This window comes from Clupea harengus, chromosome 18, assembly GCF_900700415.2.
Source record: "Clupea harengus chromosome 18, Ch_v2.0.2, whole genome shotgun sequence".
NCBI lineage: Eukaryota > Metazoa > Chordata > Actinopteri > Clupeiformes > Clupeidae > Clupea > Clupea harengus.
Genome location: NC_045169.1, coordinates 4,798,190 through 4,821,240, shown reverse-complemented (window position 1 = coordinate 4,821,240; position 23,051 = coordinate 4,798,190). Strand labels below are relative to the sequence as shown.

At 43.1% G+C, this 23,051-nt stretch overlaps 2 protein-coding genes across 3 annotated transcripts in view; one reads left to right on the top strand and one right to left on the bottom strand.

Annotated features, from left to right (window-relative positions):
* Window positions 1-1,971: 1,971 nt before the first annotated feature.
* Window positions 1,972-7,131, bottom strand: hsd17b3 (hydroxysteroid (17-beta) dehydrogenase 3). The gene is made up of 11 exons (XM_012820628.3): window positions 6,569-7,131; window positions 5,155-5,201; window positions 4,918-4,993; window positions 4,729-4,836; window positions 4,519-4,586; window positions 4,378-4,422; window positions 4,221-4,255; window positions 4,065-4,146; window positions 3,853-3,918; window positions 3,420-3,569; window positions 1,972-2,832 (listed from the first exon to the last, which is right to left on the bottom strand). Exons 1-11 carry the CDS (start codon window positions 6,717-6,719, stop codon window positions 2,734-2,736), a joined length of 927 nt encoding a protein of 308 aa, XP_012676082.1. The 5' UTR covers window positions 6,720-7,131; the 3' UTR covers window positions 1,972-2,733.
* A 711-nt stretch (window positions 7,132-7,842) lies between these two features.
* Window positions 7,843-23,051, top strand: part of ipo11 (importin 11) — a 73,298-nt gene continuing 58,089 nt past the window's right edge. Inside the window, exons 1-5 of one of the 2 annotated variants that reach the window (XM_031585412.2) lie at window positions 7,843-7,972; window positions 9,527-9,675; window positions 10,123-10,223; window positions 10,761-10,833; window positions 11,482-11,685. In XM_031585412.2, coding sequence (XP_031441272.1) covers window positions 9,538-9,675; window positions 10,123-10,223; window positions 10,761-10,833; window positions 11,482-11,685 — 516 coding nt within the window. In that variant the 5' untranslated portion in view covers window positions 7,843-7,972; window positions 9,527-9,537. Of the gene's footprint in view, window positions 7,973-9,504; window positions 9,676-10,122; window positions 10,224-10,760; window positions 10,834-11,481; window positions 11,686-23,051 lie in introns of both variants that reach the window. The other variant, XM_031585413.2, reaches the window with a different exon arrangement.

The following is a 23,051-nucleotide window of genomic DNA, read 5'->3' as shown; positions in this document are numbered from 1 at the left end:
GACAGTTGACAGAGAATGCATGTCATCGACAACATACAGTACCTAGCAATCAATTTATTCAGCTCTACCTGGCTTATCGGCTGCACTGCAGTCCGTGTAAAGTCTAGCCTTGGTTGTTTGCATGGAGTGGCGCCTTCAGCATCCTTAGGGCTGGGGTCTTTCGCTACTAGCTTTGTCGAAGCGGGTTGTTTCAACAGGTGCTTCATAAGATTTTAATTGCTACTCTTCGATGTGGATAGCTTCTTTGTCTGCACATAATTTACAACTCACCACTACATTTTTGTCTTTAATTTCGACGAGCGAAAAGTAATGTCCATACTTCCAGGAGAGAAAGCTCATTCTATCCGCAGTTCCGCACTGTCGGCCATGATGTGGTTTAATGCTCATTGATTGATTCGATTGGTGTATCTGTTTGCGCCACCATGGTCCTGCGACGTCAGATCAGAAGCAGCTAAAGTAGGTCTATCTTGTCTTCTTGTCTCCAAGTGTTCATTGTTCACAAAAGAGAGTAACGCAAGTAACGAACTAATTTCAATTCCAGTAATTGTAACTGCATTACTTGATTTAAAAAAATACTTCGTTACATGCTCGTTACCGCTAAAAGTAGTGGAATTACAGTAATGCGTTACTTTGTAACGCGTTACTCCCAACACTGCTCTTTACCCTATCTCAAAAACACGAATACATCGACAAAGGGTTATTTTAAAATAGAAGTGTAAAGACTTAAGTGTTTTTCATGTTTTAAACAGATTTCTTAATTCAGTTTCCCCATAAGTGGTTTTGTATAATAACTATAAGAGGGCTAATTTCAACATTGCATATGAATATAAAAAAAGAGCGTCATTTCATGTCTTCAGCTAGAAGCAGTACAGGTGTTCAGCTGCTATAGTTGGTCTGATCCAGTAGCCTATAGTCTTAGGTAATATAAATGCTAAGAGTTGTAGGTGAAATTGGTACCAGCCTCACATGGGAGTACCAGACTATGTAGGTACCTTACCCCGTGAGCAGGCGCCGGGTGAATGTGGGTGCAATTGTGTGTACAAGGGTGATACGGTCTTCGCAAGGGCCACCAAGACACGCTGTGGTGCTGTCCTTGCAACAGCAACAATATGTTGGTAGTCTCACCCGATTGGACAGGTATCAACCATTCACCACAAAGGCAGATCAATTAAGTTGAACACCTAGGGGGCACCACACAAAGTGTAGTGTCCTCCACGGTGGTCAAAGTAAAGATAATCCACAAATCAGTCTCATTAAATATATCAGTCTCATTAAATATATTATACTATCAATTTGGAACTCTGATTATTAATTAAATGAATAACTACAACCAAAGTTACCTTATTAATAGTATGGTTGAAGGTCATTGGAGTTCTGAATAGAAGAGGTTGGCAACGTCCATTCTTGTGTGACATTACATAGACCAGCGTATATAATCAAAGTATTTATTTACACAATGATAAGAAAATAACACACAATATGTAATCTAGCTAAATGTAACTAACTAATGAATTGAAGGAGTGTGGGGGTGTGTAAGAGAGAGGTAGTGTGTGTGTGTGAGCTTGTGGGCTCGGGGTTGCGCTGTTAGGAGCGCGCCAGAAAGAATGTGTGTGTGTTCCTTTGTCAGTTCCGTGTGCATGTGTGTGCACGTACGCAAACATACATGTGATGTGGAAAAGGACGAGCCTATATGCAGCGCGAAGTTTGAGTATTACTTTTGCGTGTGTGGCTATGTGAAGGCCAATGTATATGTAATCGTGCGCGATTAAGATGCCATGTTAGAAGAGGGAAATGGTTAGTGATGCATGCAAGACCCTATGTGTCTGAGAAGCAATCCTAACGATAACCCTTAGATGGTGTGGCGAAGCCAACTAACAATGGAAATATATAAACAGTTACGTTCCGTAAACAAAACAGGTGAAACACATGAACAATGGCATGTAAACAGGTTATGCTTAGCCAGGTTGTGAATAAACTACGATAGCTAAATGCCCAGTTAATGTCAGAGTTTACCAGTCCTTTGGGAAAAGTGTGGATCCGACATAGATGAGGCAGAGAAAAGATGATGCTTTCCGTAGATGGATGAAGTTTGTCCTTGCTGCGATGTCTTTGTGTCTGCAGTTGAGGTCGGAGGATGTGATCGCTCGTTCCGTTGCAGTTGCGCGATTCTGTTGCTGTTCCCTTTGCAATTTAGCTAGCAGGTCTAATGTTAGCTGCTTTCGCTAAACTTACTTCGTCTCACTTAGCAGTTCGTTGACTGATCAGAGATCTTAGGCGTGTGTCGGCCGTAAGACAAAAGGCCTTCACCGGTTGACGGTGGAGGGAGAGAGGGTGTGCTCCAGGCGATGCTAGAGTTGAGGAGAGGTCAAAGAGATGTGTGCCTGGCGGAATGCCGGCAGAGAGAGGAGGTCAAAGAGAGAGAGAACATCTGGAAAAGACGTTCCTTTTGTTCAAGCTAAAGGAACAAAGTAGCATCAGGTTGCAGTTTTATGATAGGGAAAGTTTTACGCAGGTTCCGGGCGAGACCATACGCAAGTTACTGATTGAAGTCAAACACAATGGACTCCAGGTGTATTTACAGAGTAATTAAATATCCATGTGATGTCCTGAATATGTGTACAAGCTGTGACCTTTAGAACTAGCATTGATAACATATAGAACAAAAAAAATGGAGTACTTCTTGCAGATAGAGTACTAAAAAAGCCATCTCTCCAACCTCTCATAATACATAAATCACAAAGATGTATTATTTTTTTTTACTAATTCAATCAGCTGTTGCTGCATCTTCTCTGTGTGGAAGAACTGAATTGGCACTGTCTGAAGAATCCACCCCTGTAGGGAAGAAGCAGGCAGAGAGGGTTTGGTGAGAGAGCTCCTCCAGATGAGCTTAGGTGTGCTCAGCTCTGAGAGTAATAGTGTTGGAATGATTAGATCTGATTTGCTTAACAAAATGGCTCTAAGTAGCTATAACCTTTACCCTTGACAGATACAATTCATATTCTGGTTCATACTATTCGATCTTACACTATTGGTTAATTAATGGTGTGTTTGAGACAATTCAGACAATTCGTTATTTCCCCAACTTCAAATTACCCAGTTCTAAACTATAAATGCATTTTTCTTTTATTTGTTGGGCACCAACAATAATGTATAACTTTTGACATGTTCATGCTGTTAAAAGGGTTTTTAAGCTTTAATACAGCCACACTATCTATTAGGCATGTTCGCCCCCATACTGATAACGATGTCAAATTGGTCAAATGACATGCCTCACTGAAGTCGAGGTTAAATCGACTTCAAGTGGCGTTCCAGCGCTTCCAACTTAGACCCTTGGAAATATCTGAGTTCCGAGCTGTCTCAAACGAACCATAATTTACGAAATTGCAGCTGATTGCAACCATATACGTATATAAATATACCATTATTGTATGAGGGATACTCCCAAAAGTCTTGTCTCCTGCTTTCAGGTAGGCCAGAGATGTCTTGACAAACTTCTCTGGTGTGAGGGTGATTAGGTTGGGTTTCTGGTAGCCGGTCATATGGGTGGATATCGCAAAAGGAGTCACTGCCTGAAAAGAAAGCAAGAACACAAAGAGACTTTCTTCACTATCGCCCAGATTATTTGAAACTATCATCAGTACAATTTGGGCATTTTAAATGTAAAAGTATCTACAGATGAGTGAGGATGTTTCCTCATTTCATCAGCCAGCCCTTGTTGTGAGTTAAGAACATGGTGCTGTTATCTCTTTTGGATCACTTGAGCACTACACCTACTTGACAACAAAGTCTGTTCATGAAGACATAGATGTTCCATAGCATATTGTTTAGGATTGCCTGCTGATGTGCTTTTACCTGTATAATGATTCCTTTTGCTTTGTACTCAGCTTGAAGGCCTTGGGAGAATGTATCCACACATACCTGAGAGAAGGTAAGGAATCCATATATTTCACTAATCATTTCATATCTTTATTTGTGTGATACATTCTAGCTCGGCTCTGTATGGGCCGGTGTCATCTGCATGTGAGTTGTATTTGTGATGCGCTTTGTGATCAAACATAACTAACCTTTGATGCTGTGTAGAGTGTATATGTGGGGAAGGGAATGGTAGCCATTCCAGATGAAACATTCAGAATGACCCCTTTCCCCCTGCAAAAATGAGTGTTGATTAGCCACCGTATCAGTTAATGAGTGTATTTCTTAAACATGTGGGTTTTTTTTACCTTTTCTCCATCCCAGGAAGGACAAGTCTGCACATCTGTTTTGAAAAGAAGATGGAAAATTATTTTATGTCAGGTATGGCAATTCAATGCGCAATACTCCATATGAATGTTATGTGCTTTGGGCAAAGTGTATTTTCAGGGGGAAAAACGTGCTTACATGCATCATTGCTTTTGTGTTGCAGTTTATTACCTCATTGAGTCTCTGGGAAAAGAAACACAAATACTCCTTCATAGTCAGTAGAAACATTTACAGGTTTTTATGACACTAGATTTAAGAAATGCTGAAATTGTATCCTACCCGCTCGAGAAACTTCATATTGAGAAACTTACAGGGGATGGGCGTAGGCAACATGCCAACATTGTTAACTGTTATTTGAAAACAGACATCTATCAGATACTTGTGTTACATAGACATAACAGAGATAACATTTCATTTCATTGTCTGTCTCATTAAATTGCAGGTTTTCCTTCAAACTAATGTTCAGTAGTGAAAACACATGATACTTACCTAAAATACCAACGCTCTGGTTTTTAAGGGTTTTCTCTATAGATTCATAGACATTGTCCTTGGTGAAATCAGCCGCCAAAACTTTTACAGTTTTGCCAGAAGTCTTTTCTGTCATGTACAATAAAACACATAGTAAGTCCACAAAATGCATATCAAGTTTTCCAAACAAGTATTAAGTCTTCTGCTTACCTATTTCTTCTGCTGTTTTCTTTAGCTTTTCAACACTTCGGCTAATAATAACCACATTCATTCCACGCTGGGCCAGCTGCATTCATGAAATAAAAATAGAAGTCGGAATAAAAGTGGAATACACTCAATCCCCCCCCCCCCTCCACACACACACACGCTCACTATCTCTTACTGTATGTAATAAACACACTATTCTGTGTGACAAGAAATGCAAGGGGGGCATCGGTTACATGTTACCTCGAGGGCATATGCTTTGCCAACTCCGTCAGAGCCTCCAGTGATGACTGAAAAAGAGGGTATGTGCCATTGCATTACGCATAAGTCGTGGAACGAAAGAAAGGAATAGGGCTTTATGACTAAACATGTAGGCAACATTTTCAACATCTGATAAGATAGGGTTCATGCCAATGGAGGTACACAAAAAGCATGTTTTTGATTAGATGGGCTGCTCCCTGAACTGTGTTTTCTCCTGAAATATGTAAAGCATTAGACAAAAACACTATTGTGTCAATGTATTCTATAACATTGAGTACAGTACAGTCAACATTAATTATCATGCTTTATAGCTGCTCATCAGGGATTTGTCTGAGAAACTGCAACAGATACAAAAATGTATGTAAAAAAGATCAAGTATGCCTCTAAGGTAAGTATGCCAACAGGTTGAAGAGGATACACCTTCATGAATCTTGTCAAATTGAATAAATGGACATTTTATTGGACATATCTGAGTGACCAACATGGTGGAAGGTGGCTGGGAGTGTCCTGTACAGCGTCCTCTAATATGCTTGAACACATTGCTCTTGTACAGAGCTTGTGCTCGTGATAGCAAAACATGGGAACAGTATGCCAATTTCTTTTCTTTATAAAATCCTTGCATTGCAGTCTCATTCTGGTGCGGTGCTTGTTTGTTTTCTATTTTCATGTTTATTTTTAGGACAAAAACATTCCACTCTTATCATTACAAATCATGTAATCCACAAAGCACAAATATGGTGTTTTTGGGATTGTGCTTGGTTATGTTCAGCATATAGTTCAGAATATATTTATTCTCCATGTTTTCAGTTATTTCGGAATAACATCCCACACCCCAGCAGTCGTACAAACAGTGTTAAAATAAATAATAAATCTTGAGGTGTGAAATCTTCCATTGTTTTAAACGTGGCCTTCCTTTTGCATTGAGGATGTCAGTGTTGAAGCTTATTTCATTTGTAATAACACAACTCATAAATTAAGTAGCTAGAGTGAAATGAACGTAACCTCATAAAAGCATGTAAATCTGCCTTTTTCAGAATTCCACCGTGAACAGCACTACCCTCAAAGAGAATACTGAAGCCACCGATCTGAGATATGCATTTTCCCATTATGAATTCCAATGTGAAATAAATAGGTGGGTGTGGACATAAAATTCTATTTATGTATTATATATGTGAGTAGTGTGCACAGCAGAAGGTTTCTTTTGCTTTGCTTGGTGACCTATGATAGTATTCACTGACTGAAATCACAGCCCTGTAGATTATTCAGAAAGCGCTTGATTGTAGCACTTCTGATGATTTATTCATCTTCAAAATGGCATAAATGCTTCCCCATTTCTTCCTTTTTTTTTTTTTTTTACCAAATCAGACACATTATATAAGGCAAACATCAGACTCACCGGCCCACTCTCCCATGGAAGTAAAAAAATTCCCTGGCAAAGTGTCCCAAAGTTTTGGAAAAAGAACCTTCAGAAGTCTCAGGGTTTTAAGAACATAGCAGAAGACAACGCTCGCCCCAATTGCAGTGAAGACCAACTCAAAAAAGCCCATTGTGAGAGGTGGCGCTTAGCATGGAGTAATTGCTGCAGTGCTTGTTAGTCCTGTCTGACTGTCGCTGCTGAGCCTGAATCTGATCTGAATAGGCGTCTGCTCTTCCAGTACTCGGAGTGAGTGATAGGTCTTAGAGCCAATCAGAGAAATTCTCCTGAAAAAACAAGGCAATCTGTCGGGCAGTTCCAAGCCATGGCCATTTCCTGGGGATAAAGAGATAACATACTTGAGGAAGGGAGCATGAGATAGCCTGTGCGAGTGAATGGTTGTTAGGAATGGGGCTTGACAGAGAGCAATTTGGGCTTTGGACTATGGGGATGTGCAGATGAATGAGTCCTTTCTGCTGTGCAAAGATGAAAAAAATCTGCACTGTATAAGCCCCTGCACTGATCAAGCTTATGTTCGTTTGTTATGCAAGTGACCCCTTGTCCAATAAAAAATGAATAATTGAAAGTTATGTATGTCCATTCTGGAAGACTGGAAGTTTCACTAGTCACCCCAGGGGGCCGTGCGTTGAGGGCAAAACAATGGAATGAGAACCCTAAATAACCTACCACTGGTCAAATGAAGTATGGCAGTGTTCTTACAGTAGAGTAGCCTATTTGGTGATGAGTTTATAGCCTACTTTGTGCCTGTGTTATATGGGCAAGGCCTACTGTCCAGCCTATATGTTAACTGATAAAAAATGTGTAACTAATACAAATTTTAAGTTTAACTGATTGAATTGATTAATGAAATGAAATTGAAAATGTTTAACTGCTCAAATGTCAAATCAATGTTTAAGAAAAGCTATGCACCAGCTTGATGGGCATCTTTTTTTTTTTTTTTTGTAAACAGGTAATAGGCTATATGAGCATCTCTATCTTTGCATCATGATGTTGGGAGGGGCCATTTTTTTTCTCATTGTTATACAGGGGCCTGCCGTGAAAACTTTGGGAATCACTGCAGGTTGCCTTAAACCTTTTGCTCTGATGCATACAAAGCACCCATTATGTACTTAAATATACAGGTAGTCCCAATACCATCAGTTTGTGAAAAGCTGCAAATAAAAATGAATACAGGAAAAAAATATATATAGGCCTATTGTATTTATGGAAAGTCGGAACAGAACATGCATGCGCGTTAACCTAGGCTGTTACGTCATCATCAGGCGCCATTGGCTGGATGGCGCCATCCTGACAGCGTGTGTGTACACATCAGCTAGAGTCGAAACTAAACATTGTTTTGATTTTGGGGGAGTATTCTTTTTTTCGGTAAGTATTGTTAAGGAACGATATCATCTTACATTCTGGTACAAAAAAAAGATAATAATTTGTATTGTTAATATATACGTTAGAGTGGTTTTGTTTTGGACGAAGGCCGCCGGCGTGCGTGTGCAGTACCACTAGTTAGCTAGCAAGCTGACAGTCTAGCAGTGTTGACATGTTCTCTGCCTAGATGGCCTGGCCAACATCTGCTCTCGATTTGGGCTGGAAGAAATGCAGTCTGCAGGCTTTGTGCTGGGTGTATTTGCATGGACGGAATATTTTAGCTCAGAAGTGGGCTAGGTAGCTGTCCAGATAGTTTGTTAGTTAGCTGGCTAGCAAGGTTGTTAGTTGGGTTGTGTTGATAATGTTAGCTATGTGGCTAGTTGCCTCTAAAAACAAAGTTATGTCACGGCTTCCTGGTCGACTTTTGCAGAGGTGCTTGACGATTATTACTCGTTTTTGGCAGATTCAGTAAAGCCTGACGGCCTAATGAAATCGGAGTGAGTGTGGTTTCTGTGGTCGGGGACACATCTAACATTACACAGTGGCCACCTCTGTCATGTGTCTCTTCTCATCCTCAAGCGTCCATTGTTCAAACAGAAACATCTGCTTAACATCTGTATATGTATGGCTTAATTGTGTGGAGTGCCACGTCATTGAATTTGATTGTAAAATATGTTATTCTTTCGCCAAAAGAATAACACCGAATTGAATAAGAATGCAAAAGTACTAGCCAGGTTCGATGCCTAAGCAGCATATTACAAAACTCTAGGATGCTATGAACAAGACATCATAAAAGTTGAGGGATTGTTACTGGACAATAATAAAGGTTCCATTCACCTAAAAAGTACCATACTTGCCTAACATGTGCCTGGAATTCCTACACAATTCTTACACATACCTCAGTGGTGTAAAGTAAAATCTGAAGACACTTGTATGTATGGCAATCTGATGCAACAGATTTCATATGGTTCTGTTCTCAGTGTATGTGTTTAGGTGGCTTTTGAGCCTTTTTTAGGTGGCTTTTGAGCATAGGCAAGCCATTTGACTTGTCGTTTGTGAGTGCCAACTAAAACTCTATGATGAGAGAACAAGCCAAGTTGTGTGGTCCTTGTTTGTTGGGTCACTGAACAAACCATATTGTGATACGATTAAACATGATATGATTTGAAGTCTTTAACGTTATTTGTGTTTAATATTCAATGTATGGCAAAAGGTACATCTTTAATCTCCATGACAGGTTTGCTTGGCGACCAGAATCACTACTTAATTGGGCCACGTGCCAAAGTATAGATTTCTCTATTAATTATTCTGTAAACTAACTGCTTGTGTGACCAACAGAGACATGATTAATTGCAACCAATCAAAAACATTCATATAGAACTGAGGTATTCACAGGGACATTCAAAAGAGGTCCAGGCAAAACAAACCCAGATATAACGATGCTGATATCCGAGTATATAAATTATAATGAATTATGCTTTGGAAATGCTTTGTGGCGGTCAGGTTTTTGGACAGGCAGTGACATTTAGGCCCAGTGTACCCTTTTTTTTGTCCCAGCTCGCTCTCCCATGGACATCCAGAGTGCCAGCTCGGTGGTCCTGCAGGCCCTGACCCAGGCCACCAGCCAGGACACGACGGTGCTGAAGCCCGCCGAGGAGCAGCTCCGCCAGTGGGAGACCCAGCCCGGCTTCTACTCGGTGCTGCTGGTGAGTCTGCTCTGCCACCACCTTTGTTTCTGGAGAGGATTGTGTGGATTGTGGGGCGTTGCCTCTTTACTGAGCCCTGCTTGTTAGTCTGTGGGAATTTGAATGTCTGTCTGTTTTGTTTGTTTGTTTGACTGCTGGTGGTGTTGTTGTGTGATTGGTGGACTTCTGTTTTTGCAATTCTGTCATTTAAAGCTGCTGTAAATGATAAAAAGCTGTATTACTTTTGATATACCCACATTTCATGAGCCATGGCGATGTCTGTAGGAAAACTACTGCAGTATTGCTGGCCATGTCTGTTGATGTAATGGCTGTTTTTGATGTAGTAGTTTTGTTGGTTTAAAGGCAAAGCATGTCTATTTATATAGCACCGTCTATACACATCAGTAATTCAAAGAGTTTCAAGTCTTGAATTGAAACTGAAGCGTTGTCTTGTTTCCTCGCCACCAGAACATCTTCAACAATCACATGCTGGATGTGAACGTGAGATGGCTGGCAGTGCTGTACTTCAAGAACGGCATCGATCGCTACTGGAGGAGAGTGGCACCACAGTGAGTCTCTCTTCTCCTCTCGTCAAGCTCTGATCCCCCATACACACACGGATTGCCATGAACAGAAATCAATATTTCATGATGATCTGCCTTTCTTAACCGTTTAATAGAGAGTTCCAGATGGTTAAGTATCGCTTAACTTGCTACAAATGGCTGTGTGGAGCACTGCCTACATCTTTATTGTTCTTGTGTGTGTGTGTGTGTGTGTGTGTGTGTGTGTGTGTGTGTGTGTCTGTGTCTGTGTCTGTGTCTGTGTCTGTGTCTGTGTCTGTGTCTGTGTGTGTGTGTGTGCTTTAAAACATGTATTGTCCCCGGGGGGGGGGGGGGGGGGCTGCTGTAATTATGCCAGAAACTAAGTTGTTTCAGTATCAGCTTGGGAAAGGCAAACGTCCGTTCATTCTGCGAAAGTCTTATTTGGTGACAGAATGGCACACCAGGGGAGTGTAGATATGGACAGTTCCAGAAGCTGCCTGTTTGCTTTTCTTTTGTGACGTTCCCTGAAGTCACACTGCGTTTGTCTGTCCCTGTCCCCCACAGCGCTTTGTCGGAAGAGGAGAAGACGTCCCTCCGCGCTGGCCTCGTCACAAATTTCAACGAGCCAATCAACCAGGTGAGCGAGACTGGAGAGTCTGAGAGTTTGTCCCCACTTTTGTGTCATTGGGCTTTTTTCTTTTTGAAGTGGACCTGTGTGCTTTCCATCTGATTGGAGTTAATTTGATTAATAGGCCGTCAATAGAAGGTGAAGAGGCCTGTGTTTATCACTTCAGTGTCGAGAGGTTCATTTGCATGCGTGCGGCAGGGTGCAGTTTTGATCAATGGGGCTGGCTGCAGATGCTTGGCACGCAGTCCAGATACTTGACTCGACAAGGGGCGCAAACTGAACCGACATCCCACCCCCTTAGCGGAGGCAGAAACCTCAACAACGGAGGACAACACATTAACACATTCAGAGTGGACATTTTAATTTTCGAATCTTGCCCAAGGACATGCATTGGTATTTTTAATGATCTTGCAATGTTTTTCGTGGCTCTTAATTAGAAACGGGTGAGCATGGGTCGCCAAAACATTTTCTAAGCTGGATAATCACTGTCTGGAAGTTTTTTATTTTTATTTAATTTTATTTTGTTGTCAGCATCGTGTTTACAATGGCAATAGCAGTGGGAAGCTTTTGCATGGAAGTTAAACGCTTGGGATTATGTTATGATTATGCTCTCAGATCGCCATGGAGATTGGGATTATGTTATGATTATGTTCTCAGATCGCCACCCAGATTGCGGTGCTGATTTCCAAGGTGGCGCGGCTGGACTGCCCACGCCAGTGGCCCGAGCTCATCCCCATCCTGCTGGAGTCGGTGAAGGGGCAGGACGGCCTGAAGCAGCACCGCGCGCTGCTCACCTTCTACCACGTCACCAAGACCCTGGCCTCCAAGCGCCTCGCCGTAGACAGGAGGCTCTTCCAGGACGTGAGTGACCCTCTCTCTCTCTCTCTCTCTGTGTCTCTCTCTCTCTCTCTCTCTCTCTCTCTCGCTCTCTCTGTCTCACTATGGCCTGTATGACTCAGGGCTGAGAGTGTGACAGTGTTGCATCACACTTTAGCCATGCTGTTTTTCTGGGTCTTGCCTAGCCAACTATGGTTTTAGTGGTCGGATGCTGGCACTATAAACCAAAAATGTCATAAACTGGGGGATATAGGTAACATGCACATACATGTCTGAATGTGAAGCTTTCAGTAAATGTACATGCATTCTGTATTTACACATACACGCATTGAAGCATTCAGTAATAATTGTGAGTGTGTCTGTGTAAAGCCGTAACTTTGAGTTGCATCACGCTTTTGCATCTTCTTGGCGCGCTGTGTTTCGGTTGAATTTCAGTCCTGTCGTTTTTCTGCTTTTTCATCTGCTCTCAGTTGGGTCACACTTGTTTCATTGGGGCTTTCTGTGCAGCTAAATTGGTATTGGCTTGTGTATTTGCTGTCATGGTGATGTCTGCTGCGGGGTCTGTGAGGAATGCGGATATTCGGTGGGTTCTGTAGAGCTCTCAGCATGGGCATCCTTAATCTGCAATTCCCCACTGATTTGTTTGCCCAAATTGGGTGTCTTCTTGCTGATTAGGTGTGCTGATGTAAGGCTGTAAGAAATAAGGACGTTTCTCTGTGGCAGCAGCAGCTATGCCATTTACTTGGATGGGGGAGGGGGGAAGGGGGAAGGGGGGGGTGCACAAGTTCCTCAGACGCGCTTTCAAAACGGAGTCTGAACACAGGCATACACTTGCCAGGGCCACGACACAATGAGAATGACAAGGCCTTGTGTAAGTCAGCAGCCCAGATTGACAGCCGAAGTGTTCATCAGCGTCTCCGCATTGGCAGGGCCTTAAGCAGAGCGCCGGTCGTGAGCCGAATGCACAGATAAGCCGCCATCTCTGAAGCCTCGGCTGGGTGTCTCTTTAATGAATGAATGAAGGTGGAAGCCATCAGAGGCCTGCAGAGTAGGCCTGCCGCGTGACTGATTGGTTCCTCTCTCGCGGAGGCTTGCTCTGAGACCTGTCATCCCTTCCCTGAATTGTGTCGTGCAGGAGCTCCTCTCAAAAAAAGGTGCTACTCTTCTGACATTATCCGTGTTGGTAAACCTTGAAGCCAACATAAACATCCAGAATTAGGAGGATTTGTCTAGATTTTTGGTCATTTCAATTGGCATACGTGCGCGTTACACGGTGAAGGCCATTTGGGGTAGTAGATGTGAAACCAAAATGTAAAGTGCCAGCTGCACATCTGTATTTGGGTTGTCAACGTTACAGTCAAAGCTTTTTGGCCATCAGAGCAAAGGCCCACTACGAAGGGATCTTCTCCGTTGGTTTCAGTGGTTGCGGAATTCATTCAAGCACTGATGGCTGCTTCATCTTTTAGTTTGCATGTGGGTGCCAATAATCTATTTTTGAAACAGAATGGCATCTGGAATGAATGCTAATGCCAAAATAACATTTCCTAATTAGTTCCTCTTCATGGTGGAGATCACTTCAGTCAAGTCGGTGCTCAAACGCAATGAAAAGCATTCTTAACTAGTGGCAGTCATTTGTAGTGTCATTCATTCCAGTTTCAGATGTATGGGGGTGATGGAGAAAGTGAACTTTTCTGCGTTGGACAGCTTCTCCTGTTATCCGTTGAGTTTGAGTTTACACAGTACTCCGTTCAGAGTCGTTTTCAGCCAACTGATGGAAATCTGCACACTTGTTTATATTTGTGATCAAACATTTGGTGCCCAGTTGGACCAAAACGTTTTAAATGATTTATTACCATCAACAACATGATAAACAGGGTTTCGTAGACAGGATGCGAAGATCGCGTGTGTGCGTGTGCGTGTGCGTGTGTGTGTGTGTGTGTGTGTGTGTGTGTGTGTGTGTGCGTGTGCCAGCTTGGTGGTAAACCACACCTATGGGGTTAAACAGTATTGTGATTTCAGAACTTTGTGCTGTTTCTTGTGCTGTGGCCTAGCTGATCCTGAGTGGAGAAACGGGCTGACTTGCTTGTGGCAAACTGTGAAGTTATTTGGTTATTGTGACTCATTGTTCTCATCCTCAATATGAAGAGCATCCACTTATACCCCATGTAGGTACCAGGCTCAGACTGTAGGTGTCGCTGTTTAGCTGTCAATAGCTGCGATGTCATAAAGGCTCTGGAATCACCAAGGAAACAGTCTCCTACAGTGTTGGAGCCAAATTAAACCCCCAGGGAACTTTGGCTGCATTAGGTGGTCAGACCCAATTCAAGCTTTTAGATTTGTTTCATGACAAAAGCAGAGCTGTCTGCTAGTAATCACACATGCACTCTCGCACTTAAATTTAATCTTGATTTCAGTCTTAATCTTAAATGATTATCCCTGATGTTCAGGCCAGCACAGTTCTTGGGTGTCCTGCTGAACAATGAGCTAAACTTTATAAATGTCTTACTCAGACCTGTGGGTTCCACTTACACTGAACTGTTATTTTGTTGTTAATACACCAATGGTTGCCTTGTTGCTATGGTAGCAAACTATCTAGGTAGCTAAGGAAACTTTTAACGAAGTGTCTACTGCTACGGAATTCCATGGCAATAAGATCAGCACTATTTTGACGGATCCATGTCAATAGTTAATTAACAATCTGCACCCCTTATGATTCCTGCCCAAGTTGGTACGGGAAATAGCATTGTTGCCTTACAAGCAGTCGACCTGGGTACGATTCTCAGTCAGTGTAACTCGCTTCAGACAAAAATGTGTGCTAATTACTTCACTTATACCTTTTAATACAATTTTATGTCGATACTGAGTAAACATACGGCCTGCCCTGACTAAGCCACGCTGATGGAGCCATTGGGCTCTGTGAGGCACGCCCCCTAGGGAGTTCTAGTGACCGGAGGTGCCTGTGTCTAGCTGTCAGGTATTGCCCTACGTTGACTCACCGCCACACTATGATTCACCACAAAAGGGGGGGGGGGCAACCGTTCTTTTGACTCTCTCCGCTCACAAACACCATGTTCCCCCAATGCTACGGAACAGGAATACACCTAAAATGTGTCCGTGGCAACAGTAGATAATATACACATTCCAGATGATAATATAATGATGATATTCCAACTATTGGTACGGAATCTGCTTCCGTGGAAATAGTGCACTAACTTACAATAGTGACTAACTCATTGTCAGAGGGGGACCTGCCATGAAAAGTTGGAACTACTGTAATAGGAAAGGGTAGAAGCACTTGCTGCTTTGCCCCCAACTACATACATTTAACTTAGCAGCTACAGTGGGGAAAATAAGTATTTGAACCCCTGCCGATTTCGCAAGTTTGGCCACTTGCAAAGAAATGTGTGATCTATAAATGTAATAGTAGGTATATTTTAACAGTGAGAAACAGAATATCAACAAAAAAATCCAGAAAACTGCATTTTATAACATTTATGACTTAATTTGCATTTGATGCAGAAAATAAGTATTTGAACCCCTAGCAAAACATGACTTAGTACTTGGTGGAATAACCCTTGTTGGCAAGCACAGACGTCAGACTTTTCTTGTAGTTGGTCACCAGGTTTACACACATCTCAGGAGGGATTTTGGTCCATTCCTCTTTGCAGATCCTCTCCAAATCCTTAAGGTTGTGTTTTCAATGGGAGGGAATGAGGGAATGAGGTTCAAGCCCAATATTCCACATTACATGGCCCCATCCATAGTCCCCTCGATGTAGTGGAGTCGTCCTGTACCCTTGGCTGAGAAACAGCCCCAAAGCATAATGTTTCCACCTCCATGCTTGACGGTGGGGATGGTGTCATATCCAGCATTCATCCCCCTCCAAACGCGGCAAGTCGAGTTGATGCCAAAGAGCTTGATTTTGACCTCATCTGACCACATCCTGTCTCCCAATCCTCCTTAGAATCATTCAAGTGTTCATTGGCAAACTTCAGACGGCCCTGTACATGTGCTTCCTTGAGCAGGGGGACCTTGAGAGTTCTGCAGTACTTCAAACCATTACGGCGTAGTGTGTTGCCAATGGTTTTCTTGGTGACTGTGGTCCCAGCTGCCTTGAGATCATTCACAAGCTCCCCCTGTGTAGTTCTGGGGTTATTCTGCACCTTTCGGATGATCACCGATACCGCACGATGGGATATCTTGCATGGAGCCCCAGACCTAGAGCGATGGACAGTTGTTTGGTGTTGCTTCCATTTGCGAATAATCGCACCAATAGTTGTCTGCTTCTCACCAAGCTGCTTGCCGATGGTTTTGTAACCCATTCCAGCCTTGTGCAGGTCTACAATCTTATCTCTGACTTCCTTGGTCAACTCTTTGGTCTTGCCCATGGTGGTGAGGTTGAAGGTGTGAAGTATGATTCTTTGGACTGGTTTCTTTTATACACGTCACCAGTTGAGATCAGGTGTACCTTGTTAGGCCTAATGAGGACTAATCTGTATGCTTCTTGGGCACATAACTGGTCATTGGGAGCCAGAATTCTTGCTGTTTGCTTAGGGGTTCAAATACTTATTTTCTGCATCAAATACAAATCAAGTCATAAATGTTATAAAATGCAGTTTTCTGGATTTGTTTGTTGATATTCTATTTCTCACTGTTAAAATACACCTACTATTACAATTATAGATCACACATTTCTTTGCAAGTGGCCAAACTTGCAAAATCGTCAGGGGTTCAAATACTTATTTTCCCCACTGTAATTAGTTCACATTAACACACATTTCAGTCACTATACTGTAAATCCTTGCTGACTGTACTGGCTGCCTCGTGTCTCGCTAAGGTTCAGGGCTCAGTCCTCTTCAACATGCTGTTTCTTTGGGGAATGAATGAGAGACACAGAACTTTGCTGTGATTGATAGTAATTTGTCATCTATTTCGGATTGTTTTAGTTTGGCCTTGTTACAGATTTGGTATGTGAAAGGGATGAAGTGGGCCCTTTGTTTCCGGTATGCTCATTTTACAAACAACTCAACGCATCATGATATCTCCGATTTTACTACATTCCGAACACAATTTTTGGTGCAGATATTGTTAAATGTGATTATTCACTCTTTATTAGATCACTATTACTATCACTATTATGGTTATTACTTTTACGACTTCTCCTGCACCTGCCCGAACTCAGCCCTCAGCCCTAGTAAGACAGAAAGCACTATTAAACAAAACTGTCAACAAAGTAGGCTACATTGAACTACTTTGTCAGAGATGATGGAAACTCACATAGCAGTAGTGGCTGAATACAAATGAGTGTGTTAGAAGTGTGACTCTTCACTGGCCTCACGATTCGTTTCGGTTGCGATTCAAAGGGTAACGATTTGAAAAATGATTCTCGATGCATCACAATGCATCTTGGCACAAGTACAAACACTCAGATTTCAACTCTTTTTTTCCCTTCTTTTTATTAAATGAGAGACTCACATTACAAAAAAAGCTGTCTCTTTTATTCAAACAATATTGCCCAACAGTAGGCCTATGTCTAAATACTAAACATTTTCTCGGCTACTGCATTGTAAATGCAACTTCTATAAAAAAAATTCAGTTACTGACTATAAAAACGAAAAAGTAACATCAAAACAGTTGGCTCTTATAAGATCAAAAATGATTATCCATGTCACAAGATAATAAACAGAAATTCATATGTAGTCCTATCTGTGGTGAATACATAACCTGTTGAAAGAACTGTGGATAGTATTGAAGTGGTACGAACTAGACTACTAGCATCAATCTAATCTAAGTATCAGATCTATATTACAGTGTGTGTGAAGTGTGTTCATTCACTGATGAGATATGATGAAACTAACTTGTAACTATACCTGGCAAGCATGACAAGACCCAATGGATTGTGTATGTGGAGTCAGTAAGTTATCAGTAAGTTAACCTTTTATTCACTGATCTATAACTGTTGCGGTAGAAAGATTTGTTTGTACTGTAGGTACTTGGCTAACGTCACAAGACCCTAAGGAATGTGTAACGTGTAACTTTATGTAGTGTGCAGCCTAGGCTATTGCCAGTGTTTTCTCTTCATCATTACAACGGCATATATGGCAGTGAAATGGGTTTGAATGAGTTGGTGAGGTTTGAATGAGTTGCTGGTATGCATATTATTCAAATATGTTGTTTAAAAAATGTATTATTTTCTTTTTCTACATCTATGCAGAATCTTCCACTTTCGCATTGTGATGCATCTTAAAAAAATGTTTATTTCCCTCAGCTCTGAAAGTGGCGGTATTAATGTATGAAGTGCTGTCTCTGTGCCTTCAGCTGCAACCGCATTATCCTCGTTAGCAGCTCAAGACGGCCTGGCTCTGTCTCTCTCTCTCTCCCTCTAAGTGGGTCTGAGGCATGTAAGAGATTTTAGTGTGCAGGCGGTTTATGCAGGCGTCAGGGGAGATAACTCTTGTTACCTGCACGTCACCCGGGGACACCTTTTAACGCTCGCTATGTTTTTTTGAAAAACAGAAGGCTGCAGGCTGTTTATCTCTTTGATGTTTAAGCCAGCCCCCTCAGAAGGAATAGCACACATTTGATCTTTAGTCATTAGGAGGATTCAAACTGCTAGCCTTAGATGCAGAAGAGCCTGCGTTTGCCATTATTAACCACGTATGTGTTTGTCACCTCTGGCCCTCTGATGTATAGTCCTCCTTGTAGATCCCCATTGGTGACCTTCATCATCAAGTGACATTGAAAGTAGACTAGTGGATGTGTGTACCCCCAGAATTGAATCTTTTGGTAGTTGATTAGTGTGGATTATAAACCTTCCCAAATTTGAATGACCACACCCAGATTGTGGCATCGGCATTGATTCATCCCTAGTCAATTGTACATCCCTAGTCTGTAATATTTAGTAGTACTACGTACTTTGATGGTGATTGGCATATGTCACCCTGCAGGGTGTGTTTGCTCTTGTTCGAATCTCATGGAGCCTCATGTAATCAGTAGAACCACTTCCACCATCATTAGTAGAGGTGTAAGAACATTTCGATACCCTTGAGTGGTGCGATATATGATGCTGTCAGTTCTCAAAAGCACTGTGTCGATTTGCAATTATGCAGTTTATGTCACGGACTGAGCCGTGATAAGCAGGAAGCACACGGTCAGCCACTTACCGCCAGAGTAACATCTGGGCCGACCTACCCCGGCCGTCCATTTTCATTGTCATCACTGTCACTCTACACAACTTGATTCTGCTGGAATCTTGGAAATCATTCTGGTTTGCACACTGCATGACTGATCTGCAACAGGGTGACATTGTTGCCAAGCATGAGGCAGGATTTTTTTTTTCCTTCCAAAAATGGATGTTCGCAAGAAATGAATGACCCAAGTTGTTTGGGGTGCTGAATTGCAGCGGAACAACGAGAAAGGAAAAGATGCTTGTTGTGTTTCAAGTGTCACGACTACCCTCACCCCATCATGTCTTGCGCTCTCATTTGCTGTATGTAACTCATTGCTGAGCTCATTGCCAGTCACAACAGGGTCACCACACTTTTCACACTACAGGTATTTTAGCCTGCTTGATATTTTGTGGTCGTCTGCAAGTTTCTCTCTCATATACAGTACGTCTTTGAACAGTTCACACATAGCAAGAGAGTGCAAATTGATCTGGGGTTTTGTCTGAGCTCTCCAAAAAAAGGCAGCGAATGGAAAATCGGAGCAAAATTTGTGTAGTGGGAACTCTGCAGTAGGGGTGGGTGGGGAAAGATAAGGTACTGCACTCTCGTGATAAAGTATGACGATGGTCTTTGGGGAACTGGTTTGTACAGTTTTTGTTTTGCTGATTTTTGAAAGGTCTCCATTCTGCACTGAATATTTGCACTTTTTGAAGAAAAAAAAAATGAACACTTCTCTTTATAAACTAGGACCCCATTTATACCTGGCATTAAAATGTGTCTCGTATCCAGATTATATCTAGATATGATTTTAACCCGATTACATTTACACCTGGTATTTATATATCTACAGGGGCGACAGTGGTACAGTGGTAGAGAAGTCGTTTAGTAATCAGAAGGTTGCTAGTTCGATTCCCTGTCGAAGCGTCCTTGAGCAAGACACTGAACCCCTAATTGCTCCTGATGTGCAGTGTGCCATCAGTGTAAATGTAAAATGTAAAATGTGTATACATTGTAAGTCACACATATGTAAGTCGTTTTGGATAAAAGCGTCTGCTAAATGACTAAATGTAAAATGTAAATGTAAATCTACACCTGTACATTCATGTGGTCGAGCACTATCCGATTGCAATCCGATCACCCAAAACGCATTGTAATGCTAGGAGTAAATGGGCTATGTCTGGCCTCATTTGTCGACCCTGCCGCTGGCTATCCTGTCACAGTACCCAAAGATTCGTGGCAGACAGTGGTTCATTTTGTGTTGTGTCTACCCCTAACCGCTAGATAGCAGAGTTGTAATGTATCCTCAGCCATTTGACACTTCCACTCTATTGTAACAACATAAACTGAGACTCAGATTTTATGCATATTGTGATGTGTTTTTTATACTATGACAGTTTTTAAAAAACGCAATATATTGCCTTGCTTACAGTATCCCAATATATCCCAATATTTACATTTACATTTAGTCATTTAGCAGACGCTTTTGTCCAAAGCGACGTACAAGGGAGAGAACAGTCAAGCTAAGAGCAATAAAAAAGCATGGTGTAACAATAAATACTACTTTACATGAGAATTAGAAAAACAACAACCTAGAAAAGAGGAAAAAAGAAGTGCAGGAATGTAACTGCTGAAGTGCTAGTCAGGTGCCAGTTAGGAGGGGAGGTGCTCTCTGAAGAGTTGGGTCTTCAAAAGTTTCTTGAAGGTAGAGAGGGACGCCCCTGCTCTGGTAGTACTAGGCAGTTCGTTCCACCAACGTGGAACTACAAATGAAAATAGTCTGGATTGCCGTGCTTGCACGGACGGCAGTGCCAAACGACGCTCACTAGACGAGCGCAGCGTCCTGGGTGTAACATTTGCCCTTACAAGAGCATTTAGGTAGGTGGGAGCAGAACCAGTAAGCACTCTGTAGGCAAGCATAAGTGACTTGAACTTAATGCGAGCAGCTACTGGCAGCCAGTGGAGCTCGATGAGTAGCGGGGTGACGTGTGCCCTTTTCGGTTGGTTGAACACCAGACGCGCCGCCGCGTTCTGGATCATCTGTAGTGGTTTCACCACGCAAGCCGGCAGGCCCGTTAGGAGGGCGTTGCAGTAGTCAAGGCGGGAGCTCACCAAGGTTTGCACCAGCAGCTGGGTGGCATACTGGGTTAGGTACGGCCTGATTTTGCGGATGTTGTATAGCGCAAAGCGGCACGACCTGGAGACAGAGGCGATGTGGGCCGTGAAGGTCAGTTGGTCATCAATAATGACCCCGAGGTTTCTTGCTGTTTTGGATGGAGCAAGAGATAAAGAGTCAGTATTGATCTTGATGTTGTGGTGGATGACCTGTTTGGCTGGGAAGACCATCAGTTCCGTTTTGGCCAGGTTTAGCTGAAGGTGGTGATTTTTCATCCATGTGGATATATCAGTGAGACAGTCCGAAATCCGCGTCGAGACCGTGGTGTCCTCAGGAGGGAAAGACAGAAACAGTTGAGTATCATCGGCATAAAAGTGGTAGGAAAAACCATGCGAGCGGATGATAGGGCCCAACGAGGTGGTGTAAATGGCAAAGAGAAGTGGTCCCATCACCGAGCCTTGGGGCACCCCAGTGGTGAGGCGGTGAGGTACAGACAGCTGACCTTGCCATGACACGTTGAACGAGCGCCCAGTGAGGTAGGATTCAAACCAGGAGTGCGCATTGCCAGAAATGCCCATACTTGACAGTATGGACAGAAGGATGCGGTGGTTGACTGTATCAAACGCAGCTGATAAGTCAAGCAGGACGAGAGCCGAGGATTGAGCTGCTGCTCTAGCTGTTTTTAAGGCCTCCATTACAGACAACAGGGCTGTTTCGGTGGAGTGACCGCTTTTGAATCCAGACTGGTTCGGATCGAGGAGATTGTTCTTTGACAGGAACTCGGTGACCTGTTTGGAAGCTGCCCTCTCAATGGTTTTAGATAGGAGCGTGAGAAGTGAGACCGGTCGATAGTTTTCCACCTGAGTGGGATCGAGAGACGGCTTCTTGAGCAGCGGCGTTACCCGAGCCACTTTGAAAAGAGAAGGAAATGTTCCAGAATTAAATGAAGCATTAATCACCTGTGTTATTGCCGGTAAGACGGCAGGCGATATGGCTTGAAGGATGTTGGATGGGATGGGGTCCAGCGGGCATGTAGTTGGACGGCTACCTGTTAGGATTTTGGAGACCTCACTCTCGCTGAGAGGGATGAAAGAAGGAAAAGATGAGCTATTGACAGTTGAGACTGGAGCGCTGCGTTCGGAGGGTATCACTCAGCCACGAATGAGACTGGGTAGATCGAGCAGGTCTGGTGGAAAGTGGACACAAGCTGTCCAAGCATGAGCTCAGAGTGGAGCAGAGAGCTTCTGTGGCATCATTGACACCTAGTGAGGAGAAAGTGGATAAAGGTGGAAGAGCAGAAGAAACCAGAGAGGAAAAGTGGGTGGGAGAGAGGTTGCGGAGGTTGCGCCGGAACGAGACCATCGGAGGGGGGACAGAGGGTTGCTCAATGAGCCGAACATCGAAGCGAATGAAGAAGTGGTCCGAGCAATGCAGAGGGGTTACCGTTAGGTTGTCCGTGGTGCAGTTCCGAGCAAGGATGAGGTCAAGCTCTTTTCCTGCTTTGTGAGTTGGAGGAGTGGGGACCTGTTGTAGGTCGAACGAGTGAACCAGGGTTCGAAAGTCAGCTGAGTTGGGATTGTCTAGGTGGATGTTCATGTCGCCAAGGATGAGTGTTGGACACTCCTGCTCAGGGATGGATGACAGCAGGGTGTCCAGCTCATGGACGAAATCACCCTGTTGTCCTGGTGGACGGTAGATAACAATCACATAAGTTTTAACAGGAGCAGTTACCATAATTGCATGATATTCAAAGGAGGCATACCTGTTTGAAGGCAGCAGTGGAGTGAATTTCCAGTTGTCTGAAATCAGCAGCCCCGTCCCACCTCCACGACCAGATGGCCGGGGAGTATGGGAGAAGGCATAGTTGGTGGAGAGTGCTGCCGGGGTAGCATTGTCTTCAGGTGTGATCCATGTCTCCGTGAGAGCTAAGAGCCCTAGGGAGAGGTGGTTGGCATAACCTGAGATGAAATCAGCTTTCTTGACTGCAGACTGACAGTTCCACAGGCCAACAGAGAAAGAGGTTACAGTAGATGAGGTTTGTTGAAGTGAGCGGAGGTTACCCAGGTTGCGCTGCCGTCTGCTGCGCTGTGATCTTTTTTGACAACCAGTGA